This window comes from Lepus europaeus, chromosome 3 (assembly GCF_033115175.1).
Source record: "Lepus europaeus isolate LE1 chromosome 3, mLepTim1.pri, whole genome shotgun sequence".
NCBI lineage: Eukaryota > Metazoa > Chordata > Mammalia > Lagomorpha > Leporidae > Lepus > Lepus europaeus.
In genome coordinates this window covers 57,147,452-57,173,640 of record NC_084829.1, presented here as the reverse complement: position 1 = coordinate 57,173,640, position 26,189 = coordinate 57,147,452, and the positions used below count along the sequence as shown (strand labels likewise).

At 40.1% G+C, this 26,189-nt stretch overlaps 1 protein-coding gene across 1 annotated transcript in view; it reads left to right on the top strand.

Moving 5' to 3' along the window:
• LOC133755991 (dystonin-like) overlaps nt 1–26,189 on the top strand; it is a 492,822-nt gene that overhangs the window by 273,513 nt on the left and 193,120 nt on the right. The window contains 4 exon segments of the mRNA XM_062186300.1: nt 5,530–5,696; nt 22,188–22,300; nt 22,400–22,506; nt 23,829–23,948. Of these exon segments, the coding sequence (XP_062042284.1) occupies nt 5,530–5,696; nt 22,188–22,300; nt 22,400–22,506; nt 23,829–23,948 (507 nt within the window).

Here is a 26,189-nt window from a genome sequence, read left to right as displayed (position 1 = left end):
TCTGGCTGTCAAAAAAAAAAAAAAAAAAAGAGTGACAAGATGAAGGGAAAGGACTTTGGGTCTCTAGAAGTGACAGCTTGTGGGAGGGCAGACAAAGGTCAGAAAAAGGCTCCATGGTAGAGCTTGTTTATGTGGATTCCTCTAGTGCCATGAACAAGCTTTATAACCTTATATAAAGGTTGACAATTATCTTCAGTGATAAACTTTTATTCTCCTTGATGGGAAGGGGACAAAATACTTTTAGTTTTGTAAATTTGTGTCCTGCCAGACAAGTGGAGGGAGGCTAGAGAACTCTTTTGTATCTGCTGCTTCTAATTTCCTGTATCTCTCTCTTTTTTTAAACTTTCATTTAATAAATATAAATTTCCAAAGTACAGCTTTTGGATTATAGCGGCTTTTTCTCCCCCATAACCTCCCTCTCACCTGCAGCCATCCCATCTCCCACTCCCTCTCCCATCCCATTCTCCATCAAAATTCATTTTCAATTATCTTTCTATACAGAAGATCTACTTAGTATTTACTAAGTAAAGATTTCAACAGTTTACACCCACACAGAAACACAAAGTGTAGAGTACTGTTTTAGTAGTACTTTTACTGTTAATTTGCATAGTATAACACATTAAGGACAGAGATCCTACATGGGGAGTAAGTGCACAGTGACTCCTGTTGTTGATTTAACAATTGAGAGTGTCATAAATAATTTCTTTTATCTCTACAATCCTTCCTAGTTCAGGTGGCATGTTCTAGTCTGTCATATCCCCTCCCTGCCTCCCAGATATAAAATAAAGGTATCAATTCCCTTGTTTTTCTCTTGTCGGTCTGTCTTTTGCTATAGGGGCCCACCCAACAAAAAGCTTCTGTTCTAAGAACTTAATGAGGTTTGAAGAAAAAGAGTGTTTTTTTTTTTTTTTTTTTTTTCCCCGCTATAGCTCATGGATTGGAACAGTTCAGCAGGCTAAGGAATATGAGATGTTGGTGAAGCCAGATAATTGGTTTAGCTAGAGTCAGAGAATGAAAGTGCAGAACAGAAAATTCCTATCAGAAGTTAAACATCTGAAATAGACTAGTTCTGGGTCAAGGTGATGAAACCCAGCACATAGGTATGTGAATGTCAGAAATGGGGAGGAGGAGCCGGCGCAGTGGCGCACTAGGTTAATCCTCTGCCTGTGGCGCCGGCAACCCATATGGGCACCGGTTCTAGTCCCGGCTGCTCCTCTTCCTATCCAGCTCTCTGCTGTGGTCTGGGAAAGCAGTGGAGGATGGCCCAAGTCCTTGAGCCCCTGCACCTGCATAGGAGACCGGGAGGGGGCACCTGGCTCCTGGCTTCGGATTGGCGCAGCTCTGGACGTTGTGGCCACTTGGGGAGTGAACCAGCAGAGGGAAAACCTTTCTCTCTGTCTCTCTCTCTGTAACTCTGCCTGTCAAATAAAATCTTTAAAAAAAAAAGAAATGGGGAGGAGACAAAGGGCTGTGAAGGTGGGGTTCTATGTGGAGACAAGGTTTGGGCTTCAGGGTACACACACAGCCACTGCCCAGACCTTTGGGGACATGTGGAAATCATTTTTTGAGGAGAAGAAAAAGATGTTCAAGCAAGAGTTGTCTTATAATGTCAAGATGAGAGCTGGCCAGCCACAGGCAGAGGTTTGAAAAGAGCTGGATTTGCACTATTGAGGCAGGTAGAATATATCTGTGCTGCCTGTTGGCCTGTTGGGGTCTATGACTTGATTTAGGGTAATGGGGAAGTCTGGGGATCCAGTATAATGGCAGAAACATTGTAAGGTACTGAAGATGTATGAGACTCTGCTTATCATGGAGTAGATATTTCTAGGAAGATTAGGAAAGATTAGGAAAGATGGCAAACTGGTCAGGGGAGACAAAACAGATGAAATCTGGGCGTGAGGCTCAGTAACAGGAAGAACTTGAATTTGGGTGGCAGCCAACAATGACCTGGATATGAGGCATGAGGGCTTCAAGTTTCCAAAAGGAACTCTGGTATGAAGTGTTTTGTTTGTTTTTGATGCTAGCTGACAAGTTGTTGGTAAGACACTTTAAGCAGTAAATGCTACTAATAAAATCGTGGTGAGAGAATTTTCCATATGTCAAGAGTTGTGCTGAACACTTGATATGATTATTTCATTTAATCTTTAGACCACCCAAAGAGGTAGATGTTGCTATGTCATCATTTAGGTTTCACGTGGATTTTAGAGATATTTTGTGATTAATATGGGTCATTTATTTCTTTAACTGTTAGAACTGAGATTTAAATCCAGGCAGCATGAATTGAAACTCACCCTCTGTAGCATCACTGAATTGCCCTTGGGTTTTTATTTATTTATTAATTTTTTTATTTTTTGACAGGCAGAGTTAGACAGTGAGAGACACAGAGAGACAGGTCTTCCTTTTTCCGTTGGTTCACCCTCCAAGTGGCCGCTACAGCCGGTGCGTTGCGGCTGGTGCGCTGCGCCAATCCGAAGCCAGGAGCCAGGTGCTTCCTCTTGGTCTCCCACGCGGGTGCAGGGCTCAAACACTTGGGCCATCCTCCACTGTACTCCCGGGCCACAGCAGAGAGCTGGCCTGGAAGAGGAGCAACCAGGACAGAACCGGCGCCCCAACTGGGACTAGAACCAGGGGTGCCAGCGCTGCAGGCGGAGGATTAGCCTAGTGAGCCGTGGCGCTGGTCCTCCCTTGGGTTTTGAAGGGAGGTGATTTGATAACTTCCTACAATCCAACCTGAATCTGGAGCCATCACTAACCTGTCCTGGTGGGGGATTCAAGCAGTTTGATCACAGATTTCAGAATATGAGTTATGCATGACAGTTGCATGCTTACAAGTTTTAGCATTTAATTTACTTTTCTGTTTAGTTTGCACAGTATCATGAAAAACTCTGATATATTCAGAGGTTGTGAGTAATGGTAACAGTATAATTTTTACAAGTACCTTCAACTGCCGAGTGAAGATGATGTTCAGTTAATTGAGAATAGCAGAAGCCGCAAATGAGTTAATGGGTTGTTTCTGATATCTTAAAGCATGGCTCATAACATAGTTGAAGATGTATTTTAAAATTACAGCTGTTTAGATGATGTGTGCATGTGTAACAGTCTGAAATAGTGTCTGTAACAATTTGAAACTTATCCATAGAGTTTACTTAATAAGATGCTCTTCTTTCGATTAATATTTAGACCATTTTTAAACCTCTAAACTCATCTTCTAATAAAAGAAATATGTCAGTATTCAAGCCTATTGAATACTACAAGCCTATCACCTTCACACTGAAATTTACTGACTTCCCTCATTAATGGGTAATTAGTTTTGTAATTGGACTGGCATGCAATGTTCTTGAATCAGCAGAAAACTGTCTCCCCTCTGTCCAGCGACCTCCCTTTTCTTTATATTGCTATCAGTACCACCCATGTAGCACCTGCATCAGAAAGTCTCCAAGGAGGTTGATTTTATGATTAGTTAAAACACGTAGGAAACTATTAAGAAACTTTGCCTAAATGCTCAACTTTCCCATTCCCAGTTTCCTAGATTAGTTTCTCTGAAACCTTGTTTTCATAGATTTTGAGTAACTTGGAGCAAGCAGTGAATTTAAAACTTTTAAAATCTAAAACCTTTTAGGTTTTCTCTACAGGAGGAAATTTGAGAAAATAATAGATAGGTTTTTGCTCTTTGTAAAAAAGAATAACTACAACAAATAGCTCTGGTGGATTGAGCATGTGCTCACTGTGTTCCTGTTGCATTCTTGCCACACAGTGTGGTAATATCTATCACCATTACTGTGCAAGTGAGGGAATGGTCTTAAAGTAGTTAAGTAACTTGAGCATGTAAATGGTGGAGATGTGATTTAATAAATGCACAGGATGTCCCAGAAAAGCATGCTGGCTTAATTTTAAACCTGAATATCTTTGGAAGGTGGACAGAAGATTATTGGTGATTTTCTTTCTTTCTTTTTTTTTTGTTCATCAAAAAGAAATCCCTCCCATAGGTACTATATGATATGTCCATACACATAGGTCTTTCTCCTGGTACTGAGATTAGCACAGGTTCTTAGGAAGGATGATTAACAGTGAGATACTTTGTTCCATTTTCAAACTCTGGCCATTTGTCAAGGAATGTCTCCAACTGTGGCTAAGAGTGGAGGTCCATAGGGCATGACTGCCTCTTCTGAATACTGGAGAAAGGGTGTATGAGGCCCAGCTTCATCTCTGGTAAATGGTACTGTAGGGGTTGCCAGGCCTGCCAAGGGCTTTAGCTGTTGTAGCCTTCCTGCCCCAAGTCCCTGGTTTGGCTGTCGCTCTGACTCTGGCTCCTGCGGCAGCTGGGAGGAATAAAGGGCTTCCTGTCCCAGTCTGGCACGGTTGCCTGTAACAGGCTTTCTTTAGTCTAGAATTTTTTATGCTCTACTTTTAGTTGCTTGACTCTGCCCATTTTGACCTCTGAGTTCTGTGTTGTGTTTACGGTCTCTTAGTGAGACTTCAGACTAAAAAGGGCCTTAACCATTATGTGCTTCTGCCTCCTACCTCCTCATTTTATAGAGGAGGAAGTTGACTCACGCGTATGAAATGAATTATCCAAAGCTATGGGACTTCTGGCCAGCACTAACAGCCTGTCTCATGACTCCAGCCCAGTGATTTTGCTGCTGTTCCAGAATGATTTGTTCCTCTCTCTGTCTTGCTTCCAGTATCTCACATGCTCATCCTCTTCCTGGCTTGGTGCCTGTCTTCTCGATCCCTTGGCATTGCAATGCTGCACCGAGGCAGAGAACAGTTGTTTGCTAGTGTTAATCCCAGCTTTGGAATTACTGTGTAACCCGTGGTAAACTCACCGTGTGCCTCAACATAATTATCAACAGGTTAAATAGGACCCGAATCAAAGAGATGGGCTCAGGGAAAGATAAATCACAGAAACTAGCAATCATAGAAACTGTTATTCAGTGGAGGAGTTTTTTAGAACACTTAGTGAAAACATACAGAGTATAGGAGAAAAAAATTAGTTGATAAAGCTTCCACGTTGGGCAAGCTGAGCAAGGCTCATGAGAAAGAGATTTTTAGCCATACTGTTGTATAATACAGAAATGGGAGAGGGCACTATTTCACATTTCTTTGTTTTTTACACACATGCAACACCTGTTGGATCAAATTCTGCTCTGCAGGAGGTAGTGTTGAATAACATATAGGTTTTACTTTTGATCCATTTGAACTTGGAAAAAACATTTGCTTAAGTTAAGAAATCTTAGATTAGCAAGGAAGAATATATACTTTTCAATGCTGTGAAGTTTTTGTATAGTTACAAGAGATTAGATGCTTTTATATTGGACACAAATGAATTAAATACAACCTTTTCAATCTGTTAACCTTTTTGGAACTCAGTTTTCCAATGTATAAAACAAGGGTAATATGTTGTATTGAGAGAGCTACAAAGATTAAATGAACTAGCAGTTGTATTCATTGTGTTTGGCACATAGTAGGTTCTTAATCAGAGTTAGCTTCCTTCCTTCCTAATGGTTTACCACTTTCTGTTCTATGTAGATATCTGATATCCATGTTACTGGAGAGTCAGAGGATATGTCTGCAAAAGAGAGATTGCTGCTGTGGACACAGCAGGCCACAGAGGGTTATGCTGGAATCCGGTGTGAAAATTTCACTACCTGCTGGAGAGATGGGAAACTATTTAATGCCATCATTCATAAATACAGGTATGCAATTCATGATTCTTTTCCATATACAAATATGTGCAAGGAAATGTGTCTTTCATTTCTAATTTTAAAATAACTGTTGATTATTATAGAAGTAATACTTGTGCGTGGCAGAAAATTAGGGGAAAAAAAAACAGAAATGAAGACATCAAATTCCCATTATTCAGAAATCATCACTCTAAACCTTAGTGTAACAGACACCAGAAAACAGTTATAATATGTCTTTGGTCTTTGCCAGTTACTTAGCAGATAAGCTTTGGTAAGTAGAATCTACAGATAGATGACCAGGATTGTGTTTGTAGGAAACTAATGAGTTGAAAGGTAATGATTATTATAGACAATTTTCCAAATCATATTTTTCTAGTCTTGTTATTATAATGTGTAGTTGGGTTTAACAATGAACAATTCTAGGTGGTAAGCAGTTTCCATGTGAGAATTATTAAAAACCAAATCCATGTTACTTACATAGTACTTAGTAAGTGCAAGGCACTGTTCTAAGCAGTTTAGACATATTAATCCGTCAATCCTCACCCCATCCCCATTGTCATCCCTGATTAACAAACAGAAACTGATACACAGAGTGTGTACTTGCTTAAAGTCACACAATCATCCAGTGGCAGAATTGGGATTCAAATCAAAGCAGTCGAGCTCTGGAGCCTATGCTTTTATCTCCTTATAAGAAGTTAAATCCCCAGAAAGCATTTATTCACAATTATGTATTTCTTTTTGTTTTTTGACAGGCAGAGTGGACGGTGAGAGAGAGAGACAGAGAGAAAGGTCTTCCTTTTTCTGTTGGTTCACCCCCCAAATGGCCTCCACGGCCTGTGCACCGCGCTGATCCGAAGGCAGGAGCCAGGTGCTTCTCCTGGTCTCCCATGGGGTGCAGGGCCCAAGCACTTTGGGCCATCCTCCACTGCACTCCTGGGCCATAGCAGAGAGCTGGCCTGGAAGAAGGGCAACCGGGACAGAATCTGGCGCCCTGACCAGGACTAGAACCCGGTGTGTGGTGGCGCCGCAAGGCGAAGGATTAGCCTATGGAGCCGCGGCACCGGCCACAATTATGTATTTCTTGATCTCAGTTATCTTACTTGGTTTTACGAAGACTGTGTTAAGTTGTTGAAGAACTGACTATATTCCCAAATAGGCTAAGCCTAAAATATAAACTCATTAAACTGACAAAACTTATTTCTCACAATGAAAGTAATAATTACAATAGTTAAAGGTTTGAAAACTTTATGCACATAAGGCATTCTGTTAAGTGCTTTACGTATGTTGTTTCTTCCAACCCCCTAACAGCTCCATAAAGCAGGGATAGTTATCATCCCAGTTTTACAGATGAGGAACTGAGGTTTATTAAGGCCACACTGTAAATAAGTTACAGAGCTAAGATTCGACTTGAAATCCCCTCCTCTACCTCTCCCTGTTTTCTTCCTTCCTTTCAGTTCTCTTTGCTCTGCTGTTCTGTCTTTTTTATTAGGCCATTTTAACATCTGTGAAAATTGTAATGAACCCCCCTTTCTATTCACATCTAAGAACTACCCTTTTCATTTTTAATTTTTTTGTTTAATTTTAATAATTTTTTTGTTTAAATTTTTTAAAATTTTAATAAATTTTTAAGAGATTCAATATGATTTATGCATATAAGTCTAAGAACATAATGATTTTCGGCTGGCGCCGTGGTTCAATAGGCTAATCCTCCGCCTTGCGACGCCAGCACACCGGGTTCTAGTCCCGGTCAGGGCACCGATCCTGTCCCGGTTGCCCCTCTTCCAGGCCAGCTCTCTGCTATGGCCAGGGAGTGCAGTGGAGGATGGCCCAAGTGCTTGGGCCCTGCACTCCATGGGAGACCAGGAGAAGCACCTGGCTCCTGCCATCGGATCAGCGCGGTGCACCAGCCACAGCGCGCCTACCACGACGGCCATTGGAGGGTGAACCAATGGCAAAAAGGAAGACCTTTCTCTTTATCTCTCTCTCTCTCACTGTCCACTCTGCCTGTCAAAAAAAAAAAAAACAAAAACAAAACAAAGAACATAATGATTTTCCCTTCGTCCCACCATCCTTCCCCCATTTTTTAAAAAAACATATGGTTTCTTTCACCTGAAGGAAACTTTTATCTGTAGCACTGTATTTTCAAAGTCCTTGGGTCTTTTCTTTACTTATAAAAAAGACTTAGCACTTTTCAGCATGTGTAAGAATTTAAATAGATAGGGTTGGACTGCTCATATTTCTCATGGTTGAATGCCTTGATTTATGCTGACAAGAGACAAAGTTATATACAATTGAAACTACACTGTGAGTTGATGTTTGGGTGTAAGATAGTGATATTCACATTTATAGAGTAGGTCTGTGTCATATCTTAACAGTTATTTTTACTTGATAACTATTTTTTTGTGTTGTATTTGAATTTGCTGTGGGAACAGCTATTTAATTGGGCTTTATTTTTGTGTGCATTTAGGTGAGTTTTATTATTTTATGAATTTTATTTGACGTCTGTAATTAAAATTTTCTGAGGAGGCCTGTGGCTTTGGTTTCTAATCATATGAACACCTGGTTGAAAAGGCTCTGTAGAGAGAGAGAGGGCTTAGCAGGACAGAATCCCATGATTGCTGCAGCTCAATCTATTGTGCCACCAAGCTTGCTCCCTTCATAAACATTTTTGTCATTATGCATATAATTATTTTAGGCATGCTGGCTGTCAAGAAATGTGACTGTTGACCAGAACAATTGTGATAATTACTTCTAGGAACTTATTACTATATTAGTAATGTGGAGTTTTCAATGGGAAGGGCTCACATAATAGAAAACCACATACCTGTACTTGTTTCTGCTTGTTTTGTTGGTATAGTTTACATTTTTTTAAAGCATAATAAAATCCTTTCACTGAAAACCACAACTCTGACAGATCTTAGGTAAATAAACCTCATTGTTGCCCCTAACAATTTTCATTCAAAATAACAAGGAAGACTGGATTTGATAAACTTAGATCAAAAGGATGTCACGAAAGCATTTAATGAGTAAGTAGCTTAAAAGACTGAGAGAATGAAGTAGAATTAACCTTCAGGAGCCAAGAGTCAAGGGAGTCCAGGAGTGTCCCAGAGACTCTAGGGGTGGGATGAATGGATGCAGGGAGTGATATTCCCGACATCACTGCCTGTTACTCAGAGGCAGGTGTAACAAGAAGAGGATCCAGTTATGCTATTTACGGATGGGCTCAGGCCTCCCAGTAAGGCTGATTTGTTTCCTTCTGAGGGAGGAAAAGCTCTCACTTCCAGCTTGTAGTGCAGCACCTCACTTGTTTCATTTCTACCAGTCTCTCCAATTGGGTGTCTGCCCTAGAACAGCAACGAAAGACAAGTTCCAAAACAGCAGCACCCAGCATTGCTCAGTGTGAAAACAAGTCTGTCTGAGCAGGCATGGACATGAATGTGTGCTCGCAGGCCAGAAAGAACATCGCAAACTGTGCTGTATGGCCGTGTGAACCTAAGGCGGTGACACGGAAGGACACTCAGGATGCTAAGACCAAAATGCTACAGGGTTGGGGTGCTTGAAGGGAGATGATTTCTGCCTACTGGTTTCTTCCTGCCCTATTCTTGTTTTTAATTTAGCCCATTCATTCATTTATGTCTCCTTTCAATGCCCTTGACATTCCTTTAAATATATTTGCCAAGTTAAGACTGAAAATTTTGGAAACAGGTTGAATGCAGGAACACACCATTGAAACATTTTCTAATTAAACAGCCAGGGATTTTTTTTTTTTTTTTTTTAAACTTGCTTGAGTATGTGGTTGGGTAGCAATTATTTGGTTAACTGTTTGAGTTCTGGATTGGAATTTAATGAGACCCTCACGTTTTATTGTCGTGTTTAAAGATGCCGGAATTGAGAAGGCAAGGCTGTGAGGCTGTGGTCAGAGTCATCCTCTTTAATTGTATGACCCGGAGGCTAATGAATCAGTCACACGCTGAGATTCAGTCACACCTTAGAGGTTAAACTGGACTGAACTGGTTTAGTACAGGGAGGAGGCCCTTCAGGGTTTGAAATGTTCTCTTGGGAAGTTAGATTAGTGTTGAGTAGGTGGTTCATTTTGCTTAGTCCTCAGGCTGTAGAATCCAGAGATATGAGGCTGTGTGTGTGTGCACAGGTATGGGCTCTGGTTTGTGTGACACTGAAGGTTATTAATTTTTTAAAAAATCACTGGCATTTGAGTTTGGGAGATGAAATCAAATTGCTTAGTGAACTAACAAATGGTTGAACGTGGTCAGCAGATATGGGGATTTCTAATCATCATCACATTTTTTGATTCTTCAAGAGCTAAGGTACACAGCTTGTAATGTCATGAACCTGCATCCAAGTGAGATGTACGAGCCATTTTTATTATGTCTGGTATTTTTACATGCAATTTGTGTGGTATGACTTTTGGCAATTAAATTTTTAGAGGAAAGATTTACTCATACTTCTTTCTATGTTCCTGGCCCTCTTGCTCAGAATGATGTACAGAAACTCTGTAATACTAAGTTTCCCATTATTGTATGAAAATGATCCTTACAGACAGGAAGTAGGCTTGTATCCCCCTATTTCCATTTTTGAGGCAGAAAACTGAAAAAGTGATTCAGCTATAATAGGAAGATGGCTCTTCTGTCTGTCCTTTTCATGGGCACCTGGTGAACCTGCTAGCAGTTCCCACAGCACATAGTACTTTTCACAGTCCTACTTTTTGTTATATTTGTGATTTTAGAAATTGCATAGCAAATGCAACTATTTGTATTGCCTAACTGGTGTTGTTTGCTGGTGCTAAATTTGTTGATTATATGGGTCTTTGTAGGGAAGTATGAACATGTCTATAGGATAAGGTCCTAGATGTGGAATTATTGGGTCAAAGGATATTGTGTTTAATATTTAAGATACATTTCCTAATTGCTGAAAGAGTTGTATATGCCCTCTGCACTGTTTCATCTCTATGGTGCCTTTGAGAAAGAAACATTTCCTGGCTTGTTCATTGCATTCTAGCTGGTCCAACTCCCATTCATTTTTTCGTTATTATTCTTTACTTAATTCACCATTTTATTCATAAAATTATTTCTTTTCAGCTCTTAAAAATGTGCCAAAAGCTGAGGGCCCGTGTTTCTCTATGTTTGATGTGTATGCTGCTAGTCTAAACCTGTGTGTTCAGAGTGTGTGTGGGGAGAAATAGTGAAATAAGTTGGCAATCTTTAGAATTACGGGATCCTGTAAACAGAATACCAGCATTGGAGGCTGTCTTGATACAACCTATGAGCAAGTGTGTGTCTGTGTGTCAGGGTTAAGGAAGTGGGTAGTAAACATTAGTTTCCCTCCCTCCCTATGTGCTGCTGTGATTCTCTTAGACCCAGGCATGGACTTAAAGCTCAAGAGAAATGGGCTTTGGGTAAAGACCCTTCTCACCTTGAGACCCCCATGTGGTGTCTTTAGGCTTCCCTTCACCATTGTCTTGCCTTTGTTTTACATTACAGGAGCAGCTGCCATTTTTGATAGGCTCATCTGTTTCAGTACTTCTTTAAGTTTGACTTGTTTGTACATTCACATTCTCAGATATGAAGCATTTTAAGATTTTATTTACTCCCAAAGTAAAAATAAGTTGGTCCCTACCTCAAACCCCTGCTCCTTTTGAAGAAGAGGCTATTTATCCCTTAGTCACTAAGGTTTACTAAAACTTTTATCAGCTCACTAAAGCATAGGTACTGGAAGAGTTATTTCTCCTCAAAATAGATACTCTTCTTTGTATTTATTAAAATCCATGAGGCTATCGTAGAGCGGACTATTCTCAGATAAAAGGCATAATTCATTCAATATCTTTTAATTACTGAAGTTGTTAGATTCTAATCTTAAAGTACTAACAATACTTACTGCAAATTATAGTATTTCTTCTCATCTTTTCCCTCTGCCTTGAGAGCCACTCTGTAGGACAAAAAAGAATATTTGAAATAAATTCAGGCATCCAGTTTTGCGAACAAGGGAATATTACCTTCATAGCTTATTGCCACCTTGGAGTTCTTAGCTTTGTTTCTTTCAACAAGATGTGCTTGAATATGAGCACAAAGGAGTAGCTGCACCAGTTACATAACCGTGCATGGATCTTCTTCATGTACATATCTATTTGCTGGAGGAGAGAGGTGGATCACATTGCAGGTCTTTTTTTGGGGGGAAGGGGTAGGAATGAGCAAGATGAGATGCTCTTTGTACCAAGAACAGTAAGAATATGCTAAGTCTGAACATGATATAATCCACAGTCATCTTCAGGAATTTGTTATGGTTGTCGTAGGATTAGTGAGGCATATTAAATGTCTTTCCTCTGGTGTGATTTCTCAAAGATCTGACATTAAGTGACACATGCTGCTTCATGCGACTGTGTGGGTGGTGGGCTGGAGATTAGAGAATGTTCTAAGACTGATCTTAGTGAAGATCAATGAAGTGAGGGGTTTTTTGTTGTGTTTTTAAAACTTGCACAGAATCCCTTTTCAGCTCCTTGCACACTGCTCGGTGTCTAACATGTTCCCAGCAATGCCTGAGCCTGTTGTGAGCACAGCTGCGGCCTTGTCTGTGCATGTCCCCAGAGCAGTGAGGCACCCTGGAGAGTCACGCTTCAGGGTTGGCTGGTTTCACTGGAACTTCATTAGCAGCACCTCCACCATTAGCAACAGACCTGACCACCATCTTTTTCTGTTCATTTCTTCTCCCTCACATCATTTTCTTGCTACAACCTTTTCCTCACTGTTAACAGATGATCTTGATCCTGCCCTAAGAGAAAGTTGAAGCCAGTATGTGGTAGCTCTGCTTCCAAAGATACAAATCCACCCTCCTCTGCAAACCTCCCAACCACATTCACTCCTGTTCAGCACAGGAGATCTCTCTCCACCCATCCAAGGCCGCCCCCTCCTACTGTGCTGTGGATCTCATCTCAGGCTTTGGCTGAAGGTCCTCTTTTCCCCCATGTATTCACCTGTTCCCTTCAATGAATCTTTCTCACTGGATTTTAAGCACTCTGATGCCTGGTAATAAAACAACAGTCAACAAAAGCACCTCTTATCCCTGTGCTTTTTTCCCAGCTGTCTCCTTTCCTTTGGGACCAGATGCCTCAAAAGAGTTGTCTACACCCCTCTACTTCATACTTAGTCCCCAGCCCACTGCAATCTGCTTTCTGGGCCCAAAATCCCATAAAACACTGCTAAGATCCCCAGGGAGCCTGGCGCCATGTTTTTAGGCCACCTCTTATTATGTGACCCAACTGCCTATTGCTTTCTTCTTGAGATACTCCTTCCTTTAGTTTTTATGCCACTGCTCTCCCCAGGGTTTCCTCCCATTTCTTGAGCTGCTCCTCCTCTGCTCCCTTTGCAGACATGTTGGTGAATGTTGGAATTGTTTGATGTTGCATGGTTGGCCTTCTCCTTTCTCCTTGTGTTGTCTCTCATCCATGCCTTTAGACTTAACTTACTCAAACCAGTGTTAATTTATAAAAGTAAATTTGGTGGACACGACCTAAATATATCTTGACCTGTCCACTTCTCTCCACTGCTGCCATGTTCTTCTGCAAGACACCAGGGTCTCCTACCTTGGTTCTGTGGGAGTACTTTCACCACTTAGAATTTCTGTTCCACGGCTGGCGTAGCAGGTGAAGCTGCTGCTGCCTGTTATGCCAACATCCCATATGAGTGCCGGTTTGTGTCCCAGCTGCTCCACTTCTGATCTAGCTCCCTGTTAATGGTCTGGAAAAGCAGCAGAAAATGGCTCATAGTGCTTGGGCCCCTGCTACCCATGTGGGAGACCTAGTAGAAGCTCCTGGTTCATGGCTTCAGCCTGGCCCAACCTCAGCCATTGTGGCCATCTTGGAATGAACCAGCAGATGGTAGATCGATCTCTCTCTCTCTCTCTTTCTCTCTCTCTGTCTTTCACTGTTTCTCTCTCTGTGACTCTTTCAAATGAAATAAATAAATCTTTAAAAATAAAAAAAATTTCTGTTCTGTCTGACCCCAGATATGATCATTTAATCTCTTACAATCCTCCCTAATGTACCTTAATGACTTTCCATAGTTCTTAGAAAAAAATTTCAAAATCCTCGAGGAACTGCATGAGATTAGCTATCATCTTGGCCCCTTGCCACCTACCCAGCCTTATATCTCACCACGTAGCCTCAGAGTGCTAACTCCTTACCGTGCACTGGCTCCTTGTAGTCATGCTTCCACCAACCCCAGAACTTGTACATGTTTTTCTCTCCACCTGGGTAGTTTCCCACCAGGTGTTCTCTTAGTTTCCTCTCCATTTGGAGCTACTGTCTTCTTGGTGCCTCACTGCCTGGCCCATGGTTGTAGAGGCTTATTTAATATTAAGTGAGTGAACGAACTTGCTAGTTGGTTGACTAGAAATAATTGTTCTTATATAGCATACTAAAGCATCAAGTTGTGCCTCTTCTGACTACATTTTTATCGCATGGTTTTGTGAACAGATACTTCTTTTTTTTTTTTTCTTAAAGATTTATTTATTTGAAAAGCAGAGTTACAGAGAGAGAGAGAAAAGGAAAGACAGAGAGATCTTCTAGCTGTGGTTCATTCCCCAACTGACCACAATGACTGGGGGTGGGTTAGGGCAAAGCCAGGAGCTTCTTCTGGGTCCCCCATGTGAGTACATGGCCCCCGGGCACTTGGGCCATCCTCTCCTGCTTTCCCAGGTGCATTAGCAGGGAGCTGGATTGGAAGTGAGACAGCAGAGACTCAAACTGGTGCCCATATGGTATGCCAGAATTGCATGCTGTGGCTTTAACCCAATGTGGAGCTATGGCTCCAACCCCCCAAAATTTCTTAACAACCTATGTACATTGATTGTTCTTTATTTTCATGAGAACTTTTACATGAATCCTCTCTTGAGATCTTAGTCAAATCAATTGGGTTCTTTAAACCTTATATCAGCAGCAGCCAATAAAACCCTTTCTCCCGTACTTTCATACATTTCCAAGTACTCCCTAGACATAAAGGAATAGGAATCCTAGGTGCTTTTTATTCTAACTTCTGTAATTCCCAATTTTCATTTTTTATAGAAGGAACTAGCATTCAGGTGGCAGGGCATATGTCCAAAGTCTAATAGCAATTTGGGACTCAATGACAAGACAACTGAAAGCTTTGTTACTTGTTTTATTGTTCTTCCTGCATTTCAAATATGTAAAATTTTCTTAAAATTATTAAGTATGCTCAGATATTCTAGATACACTATGATCTCACCTTTTTGAAGTATGCACTTAAGTGGCATTGGGTGCATTCATTCTGTGTGGTGCCATCACCACCATCCATCTCCAGCCACATTTTACTGTACCCAGTAAACACTGAGTCCTCATTCCCCTCTCCTACTGACCCATGGCAACCATGGATCTATTTTATGTCTTGTCTTTTTTTTTTTTTTTTTAATTGACAAAGGAAATTGTTGCTGATGTCCTTTGAGATATCTCAGGTCACAAAGTTTAATTGTTTTTTTTTTTTTAAATTCTTACTTAAAGGAAAAACAATCTGTGACTAAATACACTCTTTTACAGACTTGTTTTCTAGCATATTCCAAAGTTAGGTCAACACAAATTATCCCCATCCCAACACTAAATGTTTTTTTTTTTTTCTTGACTTAAACAAGAAAAATCAGCACTGTGAAAGAGTTAAAAGGAGCTCTGTCTCGTAATGAGTTCTTAAGACAGTAGGCATGTCTGTGCCTGTGTGTGCTTTGTGTTTGTATTGTTACGTAACTATCTGGTGGTATTGTGGATTGTTTGCCAATTTTCAAAGAACATTAAAGAATTTTTAGGGAGGAGGGATTCTGACATGATGTTATTTCCCAGGGAGGGAGGAGAACCTCACTGAACTACAGATAGCCTGCCTTTCTCTAAATTCTCAGTCTGGATTATTGCCCTACAAACGTTATAGGTGTGGGAAAGATGACTTAGTATGTATTGATGAATACTGTTTTCGTGACAATCTGGAACTTCATCTTATTTCTTAACAGTTATTTAGTTTCTTGTGTTTCTTCATGGATGTTACCATAATCCTTATTTTTTCTGGAAGCATAAGTGTAATCTCTTGAATATTTCTTTCTTTTTCTTTTATTTGAGAGAGAGAGAGAGCGAGAGAGCAAGAAGGCACCCATCCATTGGTTCATTGACCAGATCCCCAAATGCCCACAATGGAGTTGGGAACTCAAACCTTGTTTCTCACCTGGGTGACAGGGGCTCAACTAGTTGAGCCATAGCTGTTGCTTCCTGTGGTAGGCAGAAAACTGGAATCAGAGTGGAGCTGGGACTCAAACCCAGGTACTTCAATATAGGACATGGGCATCCTAACCACCAGGCAAAATAACTTGTTCCTGTTTTCTGTATTTTGAATTCTTATCTTCACATTAGATGTGACTGTTCAGTAAATTCTCAGTTTATAATGCCATGGCAGTGCAGCAAAATCCTCAGGCTTTGTACTCAGACAGACCTGTGTTCAAAATCTGCAGACCACTTACCAGATTTGTGCTCTTGCTCAGGTTATGTAACCTCCTTGAACTCCAGGTTTTTTCTCCTATAAATCCAGGATAGTAACACATCCTACTGCTCAGGGGTGCTGGGAGGACTGCATGATATAAGGCCTTTAAATTCTTAATGCATTGCCTGCCACATAGCTGGTGTCAATGTACAGTAATACTTGTTGTTGTTTTGTTACTGTTCCCATTTTATAAAACATCCCAATAGGCAACTTGATTAGAAGCTGAAATTGAGGGAACATAAGGAAGGAAAGGAGGCCCAGAAGCAGTAATTTATACTTTTCAAAGTTTCCTAAGTCACCCTTGTTTGTTGTTTTCACTCCATGCCTGTTCTCTAAATTGTTTCCATTAGAGAAAAGAGGAAACCTCAAAAGGGTGTGAGCTTATTGTGGACATGCAGAAGCTATGACATTGTATCCTTTTCCATGTGGATTTTGATAAGATTTTGAGATCCTTTGGAAACCATAGATGGTGGTCTTGTTTGTGGAAATTAGTGAAATGAAAGGAACAAACCTGGGATGGAAAATACCTCCAGCAATTTGAATCACTGGTACCTTCCGCCCCGCCTAGTAGCTCATTTGTCCCTTTATTATTATTCATTCATTCCTTAAAAGTTCATGTGTTAGGCATTATGTTAGATATCCAGGCCGTAAACATGGATGAAACACAGGCTGTGCTCTCAGAAGCGCACAGGTCAGGATGAGACACAAATTCCTAGTTAGGACAAAATGTCCTAACAGTTACAGATAGCCTACAGCATTTGGGAAGGAGAGAGAACTGTTTTCTGGCAGATACGATGGTGGAATCAAGTCTACAGGAAGATTTGAGTGTAATACATGGGGTGAGGGGAGGATATGCATTGGGTATTTCTCGAGCAAAGACAAGAGGCAAGAAAAACAGGACATATTTTATTTCTGTATTGGGAAATGGGCTCTGTTCTTCCCTTCCACTAAGACCCATAAAAGGGAAATTTCTCAAACATTGGAAGGGGAGCTCAAGGTATAGCCAAAATCTAACTGTTTTTCTCCACATAAGTAGTTTTTTAGTGCCAATCAAAAGCCAACACTGGCCAGTGCCGTGGCTCGCTAGGCTAATCCTCTACCTGTGGCGCCAGCACACCGGGTTCTAGTCCCGGTTGGGGTGCCAGTTCTAGTCCCGGTTGCTCCTCTTCCAGTCCAGTTCTCTGCTGTGGTCCCGAGAAGGCAGTGGAGGATGGCCCAAGTGCTTGGGCCCTGCACCCCCATGGGAGACCAGGAGGAAGCACCTGGCTCCTGGCTTTGGATTGGCGCAGCGCGCCAGCTGTAGTGGCCATTTGAGGGGTGAACCAAAGGAAGGAAGACCTTTCTCTCTCTCTCTCACTGTCTAACTGCCTGTCCAAAAAAAAAAAAAAAAAAAAAAAAAAAAAAAAAAAAAAAACACCACAACCTAATAAACCAAGAACTTAAAATCACTTAACTTTTTCATACTTATTACGTCAATACTAATATACTCTCAGGTAACTTTTTTTTCCAAAGTTATCTTTAATCAGTGTCTTGTCTGCTGTATTTCAGAGTGCTTTCTTCCCAAGTATTTTCACTTTGTTTCATATTTTTGTAGTTGAGTGTACTGGTGTTTGCATGATGTATTATGGAAGCCTTAGGTAGTTGATGTGTCTTTCTTCAGCCATTTATTACATATAAGTCACATTTTCCCACAGAATCCTATCTAATTTTCATGTGCGCTATTGTATTTGGGAGTGTCTACACCAAAGAAATCTTTTAAGCAGCTTTAATGTTCTGTTAGCATTGGCTATTAGTATACAAGGTGATATCTTTGTACCATATATCCATATATATCTACATCTACGTAAATGCCCAGATCCATACATATGTATCTGTGTGTCTTTAAGACAGCTTTATTTGAGATGAATATTATAGAAAAATTGACATTACTTTTATCCCAAATTATTTTATATAATATTAATTTTTAATATATTTTTGCTTTATAATTTTGGAATGAATTAAGAGCATTAAGCAAGTATATAGACAGTTTGCACTTTTTATCTCACTTTTAACTCCATGTCATAGCCTTCTCTTTTTCAAATCATTTTATTTTATTGTTTTTTTATCTTTGAGAAAACATATTTTTAATTTACATTATAATAAAAGGCCTAATGCTCCACAAAATACAGAGTTCAACAGACAGAAAGCAAAATGACCAGAGTTCAGCAGGAACACAGGCAAAGATCATGACCTTCTCTTGATTTTATGCTTCTAATTTCAAATTTATGTTATTTTATTGTATTTTAATTTCTAAGCTAAATTGAATAGCTTATTAAAAAAACCGGAATATATTGGCCGGCGCCGTGGCTTAACAGGCTAATCCTCCGCCTTGTGGCGCCGGCACACCGGGTTCTAGTCCCGGTCGGGGCACCGATCCTGTCCCGGTTGCCCCTCTTCCAGGCCAGCTCTCTGCTGTGGCCAGGGAGTGCAGTGGAGGATGGCCCAAGTTCTTGGGCCCTGCACCCCATGGGAGACCAGGAGAAGCACCTGGCTCCTGCCATCGGATCAGCGTGGTGCGCCGGCCGCAGCGTGCCTACCGCGGCGGCCATTGGAGGGTGAACCAACGGCAAAAGGAAGACCTTTCTCTCTGTCTCTCTCTCTCACTGTCCACTCTGCCTGTCAAAAAAAAAAAACGGAATATAGGGGCCGGCGCTGTGGTGTAGCAGGTTAAAGCCACTGTCTTCAGTGCTGGCATCCCATATGAGCTTCCCATCCAGCTCTCTGCTATGGCCTGGGAAAGCAGTAGAAGATGATCCAAGTCCTTGGGCCCCTGTATCCACATGGGAGACCCAGAAGAAGATCCTGGCTCCTGGCTTCAGATCAGCACAGCTTAGGCCATTGTGGCTATCTGGGGAGTGAACCGTGGATAGAAGACCTCTCTCTCTCTCCCTGCCTCTGCCTCTCTGTAACTCTACCTCTTAAATAAATAAATAAATCTTTAAAAAAAATGGAATATAAATTACATGCTTAAACATTACAATCTAAGATGATTGAGTCATTTCAAGAAGATTACATTATAATAAAACAAGAGTTAGAATGACCCTTTTTCCATAAAAAATGAGTGTATGTTATTTTAGATGGCAGAAGATTACATTATCTGGTTTAGAAAAATTTCTGTAAACTAGAGAAATTAGAATAGTTGATACTAAGCTCGGGTGTAATACAGGAATATGACCACTGTCTGCTCTATGTAGAGTGTTGACTGATGTACTCAGGTTAATGAAACCTAAGATGGAAATGAAGTTTCCTGCTGCCAGTCCACAAAGACATGCTACAGCAAAATGAAACCTTTAGAATGAAAATAAATATCTTCTGTATGTGAATATCTGAAGTTTTAAAGGTTATATGTTATCTCAGTAAGACTGAAAAAGAAGGAAGTTAGACAAGACACAGCCCAGGCTTCTTCTGAATGCTCCAGAAAAGTAGAGAGGCGGATTGAAAAATGGAAACTGACCAAAGTGTCAGGACAACTAGGGGATAAAAAGATTTTGATGATTTTCATGCAATTACTTTTAAATGGTGGTTTAAATTTTCTTCTTTTTTTCTCATTTCTGTTTAGTTTTCTTTATCTACTAAAGTCATTTAATGGAAGAAAACCATTTCAATTTTTGTTCCATTAAAGTGTTAACTATCAGAGTAAAAGAGGCGACTTATTCAAACTCATTGTATTATACAGCTGCTCTTGTAATTAAATGACTATGTCATTCTGAAGGAAGTTTTATGTTTTATTCTGCAGCTCAAAAAACTTGATTCTTCAATGACTTTATTCATTGTCTCTGGGATTAGTCAGTGTTTGCCTTCTTTGCTAATGGCAGGGTTCTCAGAATAACATGCCATCTCTTGTTTGGAGAGTTGGCAGACTCCAAAAGACTGGTTTTGATTTCTCTAAAATATGTGAACTTTATGGAAACAAAAAATTTTTTGATGAAAGAAATTTAGATTTTTTTTTGTCTAGACTGTTATGCACACCTGGTTGGTAATCTGGAAGTTGGCAGATTTCTTTATTATATTCTTTCTAAATATAATAGAGCTCTGTCATTTGCCTCTATTGTCAAATTTTTGCTCCTATAATAAATGATCATATTGGTGGCATGTGAAAAGTATGAGTTTCCTAGTGATTTTCTGGGATATGAGCATGTGGGTAATAGTAGCTACATTTTCAGGTTATGTACTTCAGAATATGTGCTCTTTGTTGTGCTGTAAAACTAAGTATATTTCTTGGAAGTCTGCTTTTTCACCTGATGAAAATAAGAGTACAAATTACTGTTTACCTTTTATAAGATCAGTGATATATTTTCAAGGTTTTTCTTTTGTAAACAGCCTTCCAAGTAGTATTCAAAATAATTTGTGTTTCATTCTTCCCACTACCTCTGTGATATTTCATTCTTTCGGTGATTTCCCAAATGAGTATTTTGAGCAAACCAGAATGTCTGTGGGGATTGTAGAGTCTTCCTTTTTAAGTTGATAAACAAGTTCTTCATGAAATTTGGGGGTAGGTGCCATTTTTTGAAGGCTTTAGTTTCCATATTTGCTTCTGCATTCTTTTAATGCTTTGTTTTTGAGATCAAAGTTTTCTGACCAGCTTTTGGCTTTGAGTCAAGTTTTCAGCTACCATATATATTTTGACATTTTCTGTACAAGGAGCATTTGAGAAGTCTTTTTCCTGCTCCTATAGACAGAACTGGATTTAAAGTGTCCTTTGTGCATCTCACAAATTAGAAATGAAGGCTGATCTTTGGAGGGGGTAGAGAGAGTGAGATTATTTGAGCATAAAAGTACATATTCATGCTTGGAGAATTAAAAACTCTCATGCTTATCCTAGCCACTCATTTAGGATTCAAATTACTAATGACACAACCTACTTACTAACTTTTTTTTTTAAAAGATTTATTTTATTTATTTGAAAGACAGAGTTACAGAGAGAGGTAGAGATAGAGAGGTCTTCTATCCACTGGTTCACTCCCCAGATGGCTGCAATGGCCGGAGCTGTGCCGATCTGAAGACAGGAGCCAGGAGCTTCTTCTGGGTCTCCCACATGGGTGCAGGGGCCCAAGGACAAGGGCCGTATTCTACTGCTTTCCCTGGCCATAGCAGAGAGCTGGATCGGAAGAGGAGCAGCTGGGACTAGAACTGGTGCCCATCTGGGATGCCGGTGCTTCAAGCCAGGGCTTTAACCCACTGCACCACAGCACCAGCCCCTTTACTAACTTCTTAGTAGATATTTATTGAGTGTCTACTGTGTACATGTATCTTAGCAGAAGGCTAAAATATAAAAACTTATTAATATGTGGTTCTTGCTATCTAGGTGGGCAAGTTGAGAGACCAAGATGTACATGAGTATAAAATAATTAAAATAGGGCAAAAGTATACAATTTCATAAGTACTACATTGAGTCGTGCAGACCAGGGATATAAGGAGTTCAGAGAACAGAGAGAGAAAAATGAATGCTGGGAAGATCAGCAAGGGGCTCCAAAGAAGCAATGGGGCTTGATCCCTGATCAGAAGAATGAGTATGATTATAGAAGCCAATAGCATTGAGAAGGATATCCCAGAAGAGAGGGTGCCATGAGTATGGCATTTATTTTTTGTTTAGGGGGACATATTGAAAAGATGATGATTGGATAACAAGGACACTATTGGAACAGTGAAGCTTAAATCGGTTGAATGGGATAGATATTCCTAGATATTCTGGTTATGAGCCATTTGTAGACTCCATTTAAAGTTTTATATGTTCAAATTTTTCTTGGCACACAAAAGCTTCTGAGAGAAGTAGTTAATGTTAACTGCTTGATGAAATCTCCATATTTTAACACAGATGTGGTGTTCATATTTGTTGAAGTTCTGTAAATAGATAACACATGCAAATACAATACTTGAATTGGCACATGAGAAAACTTAATTAACATGGTAACTTTTTTCCTAGGCCGGACCTGATAGACATGAATACTGTTGCTGTTCAAAGCAACCTTGCAAACTTAGAGCACGCTTTTTACGTAGCAGAAAAAATTGGTGTTATACGACTCCTGGACCCTGAAGGTGAGTTGTTCTCTTGACTACCTGTGGACGGGCATGCACGTCTATTCAAAGGGAATTTATCAGCATCATGAAATCATTAACTTATGTTGCTGCTTTTAGACGTTGATGTCTCCTCACCTGATGAAAAGTCAGTAATAACTTATGTGTCATCTCTCTATGATGCATTTCCTAAAGTCCCTGAAGGTGGTGAAGGCATCAGTGCAAATGTGAGTATTTGATTTTTCTGTACTGGAAAATGACCAGCTGACTGAATTCTCTGAGAGTTAGTTCTTAGCGCTTTTTATAGTTCTTTAATGTCAGATATACTTAAAAGAAGTTATCATGCTACTTAATGAACTGATACTGTCAGGGGACCTCAAAAAGTTTGTGGGAAAATAGAGTAAAAAGGTTTATTTGGGGGCCAAAATTTTTTGAAAAATCCATGCATAGTTTTTATCCTAAGTGCATTTCTGTGAAATGTTTGAAGACCTCTCATATGCATGGATTTCAAAAATTTTTGCACCGAAATAAACCCATCTTTTCATTTTTTCCATGAACTTGTTCAAGTGTGGTTGTAGATGTTTGCTTATTTCCATTTTTAGCTAGTTTCCCAGTGTGAACTGTGCAGTGTTAGCCAGGGCATTCTCACTCACTTGGGATTCCCTGGTCTTTTATCTACTCTTTTCTTCCCTCTACAACCCCATCTACTTACCAATCATTACAGAACGGCTCAGGGGACTTCCAGGAAGCCTTTAGTGACCATTTTGAGGCGCATGCACAATGCTTCGCGGATTGTTATCTCAGTTTCTAGCATATGCTATTTCAGTTATTTCAACACTTAATTAATTATTGCTTTTCATCTTACTTAACTGTTTATATTTTGAATCTCTCTTGCTTCCCCATGTAGATAGTAGCTCATTGACAATAGGTATTATAATTTTAAGTATTATTTTTCTTAAAACATTGAGTTCAATTTTTAAATGTAATTGGCAATCATCTGATACTTAATTGAACATAGCAGTTCCAGTTTCCTCCATTTTTAAAAAGTTTGCTGAATGTTTACTTGAATAATTCTGCCATTGACATTCCTTGGAGTTTTTATTCTCATCTGGTTTCCAACATGTTCTTTAACTCATTGTAGTTTCAAATATGCAATGGACTCAGTTCTAAAATGGTTGACAGGGATGTTAACTAATCTGGTTTATGCAAGCTGCTACTCCCTCTTTTTCGGCACTGGAAAACACCACAGATTGATCATGACATTTTCGTTTTCCTTTTGCATTTGGAGGTAGCCTCAAAAGCCTCATGAACACAGTGCCCAGGTAGTCACTGTGTTTGGATCAAACTAGCACTCATTAGGTTAGTGTAAGTGGTCAAAGCAAGCTGTTTATATGGAAAGGATCGAGGTCTGCGTGGGAAGTAATAAAGCATTTAGGTGATTCTTCCAAGCTTCAGGGAGTGCAGATTCACAGAATGACTTCTAACTACATTGTGATAATTATATTATCATCTATAGGCAGGAACCTTTTCTGTTGTTTTGTTATTTTAGGATGTTGAAGTCAAATGGATTGAATACCAGAATATGGTGAACTACCTCATCCAGTGGATTAGACACCATGTGACCACAATGTCTGAGAGAACATTTCCCAATAATCCTGTAGAACTAAAGGTCAGTGTCACCATAGAAGTTAAGTAGGAATGATTTGATTATAAGATTTTAAATTTTAGATTTGGAATTTTAGATTGTTCAAGAAAGCTTATCCTTGGCAAAATAGTAGTAAGTTTAAGACAACACTTTTTTTCAAGATTTATTTTATTTATTTGAAAGACAGAGTTACAGAGAGAGGTAGAGACAGAGAGAAAGGTCTTCCATCCGCTGGTTCACTCCCCAGATGGCCACAACAGCCGGAGCTGCGCCCATCCAAAGCCAGGAGCCAGGAGTTTCTTCTGGGTCTCCCACATGGGTGCCAGGGCCCAAGGACTTGGTCCATCTTCTACTGCTATCCCAGGCCATAGCAGGATGTTGGATGGGAAGAGGAGCAGCTGGGACTAGAACCTGGGCCCACATGGGATGCCGGTGCTTCAGGCCAGGGTGTTAGCCCACTGAGCACAGCTCCGGCTCCTAAGACAACATTTTTATTTAGTCATGTCTTTATTAAATAACAGAGAAAATTGGAGATAAACATTAACAATTAAAACATAACAGCAACAACCTGTTAAATTTATAGTTCCTAAGCTTCGAAATTTCTTGAGAGTTGAATGGTTTAATGTGAGAGTCTTTGGGGTTGACACTGCCAGATCAGTTTTGTGCGTGTAGTAGTAGAGCCCACCAGATGGCTGGGAGAGAAGGGCCTTATGGAGACTCACGCAAGTGTGACTGTGGTAGGGAGTGTGCCGGTGGTCGAATCCTGTTAGAAACTGCTTCTGGGCTGGCGCCGTGGCTCAACAGGCTAATCCTCCGCCTTGCGGCGCCGGCACACCGGGTTCTAGTCCTGGTCGGGGTGCCGGATTCTGTCCTGGTTGCCCCTCTTCCAGGCCAGCTCTCTGCTGTGGCCCAGGAGTGCAGTGGAGGATGGCCCAAGTCCTTGGGCCCTGCACCCCATGGGAGACCAGGAGAAGCACCTGGCTCCTGCCTTCGGATCAGCGCGGTGCGCCGGCCGCAGCACGCGGGCCGCGGCAGCCATTGGAGAGTGAACCAACGGCAAAGGAAGACCTTTCTCTCTGTCTCTCTCTCTCACTGTCCACTCTGCCTGTAAAAAATAAAAAAATAAAAAAAAATTTAAAAACGTATTAAAAAAAAAGAAACTGCTTCTGAGGCTGCTTTTGTATAGTAAGAGGAGTTCGTATTACTATGAATTTGAAAATATATTATGTGACACCCCCCCCTCAGTGTACATAGGTTCAGAGTTCAGCAAAACGTTTGCTAATACTGAAAAACTAAGATCAACCTCTTTGAGACAAAGATATTATAGATAGACCTATAAAAACATTATAGATATGTAAACTTCCAAAGAATAAATCAGCTCATTTTGTACTTTTGGATTTACAATAGCAAAGCAGTTTACCTTATTTGTAGAAACTGATGGTGGGAATGTTGATTAGAAAGCCTTCATGCCTTGATTTGTAAACTTTGTTTTCCTGATCAAACTGATATTGCAAAAACTGTAATAGTCTAGGGAGGGCCTTGTGAAAATTTTTCACTGTGTTCACACATCTTCATAGAACATCTGCAGAACAGCTCTTACTTGCATTGCCTTGAGGGAATTTGTCCTTGGCATGAAGTTACTTGGCGTCTGTTGATCTAATCCTTTTTTTTTTTTATAAAAAGCGTTCTAATATTGTTTGTATGATGTCTACATTGATGCAAACGTTTCTAGTGAGGGAAAGCTTTTTCCTTTTACTCCTACATGGCATCACAGAGAGTGTTGAGCACGTAGTGGCATTCGAGGCTTCCTGAATGTAGATGTCCCAAAGTATGCATTTTGAGTTTAAAACAACTTTCAGATTTCATGTTCAAATACACCATGTTTTCAGATATATTCTGATTGTATAGCCCCTTGGATGCAGTTGTATTGGCTTCTGATTAGTGCAGATTTTTAGTGTTAGGGAAGAAGTTTGAGTGACGATACAGGTTACTTGCTGGTACCTAAGATAATATAGGAAAGAAAATACATCATGAGGAAATGCTGAATAATTATAGTAGCCAGACAAACATAGAATGGAATCTTCATAAATGTGTCTGCTTGAAGATTTATAGGCTCCTGTAAATGAATTAGGAAGAAATAATTAGTATACACTTATTAAATGTGGAGACTTTTGTCTACATAATTTTTATGAAGGTCCTTTTAAATAAATACAATAAATTACTTAAGAGATTCTTAAATTAATGTCTATGAACTAGATAATAATA